Raw genomic sequence first — 1,052 nt, forward strand, 5'->3', positions numbered from 1 at the left:
CACACACACACACACAGACACATAAGGTAGAGGTCCTTCTTAGCCAATGGGATGCCAGGAAGATGCTTGGTAATAGCCAATGACAGAGCAGCTCTAAGTATGTTGCTTTCAGGAAACTCGGAGCTGCGATCAGCTGCCCATTCTGTATTTTTACCTTTTCTTGTCTTGAAATTTCTGTCGCAACAAGAGGCAATATTTTTCTGTTCAGGCGTTTCGTAACTTGAAAACTTCGTCCAAATAGACGTTCGTAATTAGAGGTACCGGAGTAAAAGTAAAAGGCAGCTTGGGCCGTGGCTTCACGTGATCAGGGAGGAGCTTCAGTTACACGATGATATTGTGAGTTCAGAGCTTCAGTTCAGAAGGAGAAGCAGAGTTTGACAGAAATTTCTTCAGTATGTTGCTGTCAGCGTGGTTGCTGCTCATCATCACGGTGGCAGGTGAGTGCTGCATGGCGACGCAAAGAGTCACTCAACCGAATGCTGAAACTGCTTTTGTCTCATCCTTCTTCAGGCACCAGCAGCGAGCTGGTGGCGGTCACAACTGAAATGCTGGCATCAACAGGCAGTCGGGCGACACTGTCATACGTTTATGCCAAAAAGTCAATGGGTAGTCATTATATATTCTGGTACAAACAACTTCCTGGACAAGCTCCACACTTCCTTTCCTACTCAGGAAATGGCAAACCATTAAATGGCAGCACCAGAATGTCGGTCAGCATGACAAGTGACAGGGAGCGAGTGCTCCTGCACATCGAGGATGTGTCGCTTCAGCACTCTGCAGTTTACGACTGTGCTGTGACACCCACAGGAGCATACACTCCACATTCTCGTTACAAGAATATTTCCTGCTCCTGAACTCATCACACTCGCCTCTTATAGAGGAACGGCTGACCTAGATTTCCAAACTCGAATTCTAATGTTTGGATGTCGTGCTGCGAAACGTAAATAAAATTAAAATACTTTTTTTCCACCCCAGTGGGCTGTCGTCTGAGGAGTCCACATTTCAAATAGTTTTTGGTCATCATGGTTTTTGAAGGGCACTGTTGTTTGACG

General features: G+C 46.1%; 1 protein-coding gene across 1 annotated transcript in view; it reads left to right on the forward strand.

Annotated features, from left to right (window-relative positions):
* LOC109527225 (uncharacterized) overlaps positions 1-1,039 on the forward strand; it is a 2,224-nt gene extending 1,185 nt beyond the window's left edge. Inside the window, exons 3-4 of the mRNA XM_019889018.1 lie at positions 342-437; positions 511-1,039. Coding sequence (XP_019744577.1) covers positions 342-437; positions 511-854 — 440 coding nt within the window. The 3' untranslated portion in view covers positions 855-1,039. The remainder of the gene's footprint in view (positions 1-341; positions 438-510) is intronic.
* The last annotated feature ends 13 nt before the right edge of the window (positions 1,040-1,052 follow it).

The sequence above is a fragment of the Hippocampus comes genome, unplaced genomic scaffold (genome assembly GCF_001891065.2).
Source record: "Hippocampus comes isolate QL1 unplaced genomic scaffold, H_comes_QL1_v1.1 scaffold394, whole genome shotgun sequence".
NCBI classification, from domain to species: domain Eukaryota; kingdom Metazoa; phylum Chordata; class Actinopteri; order Syngnathiformes; family Syngnathidae; genus Hippocampus; species Hippocampus comes.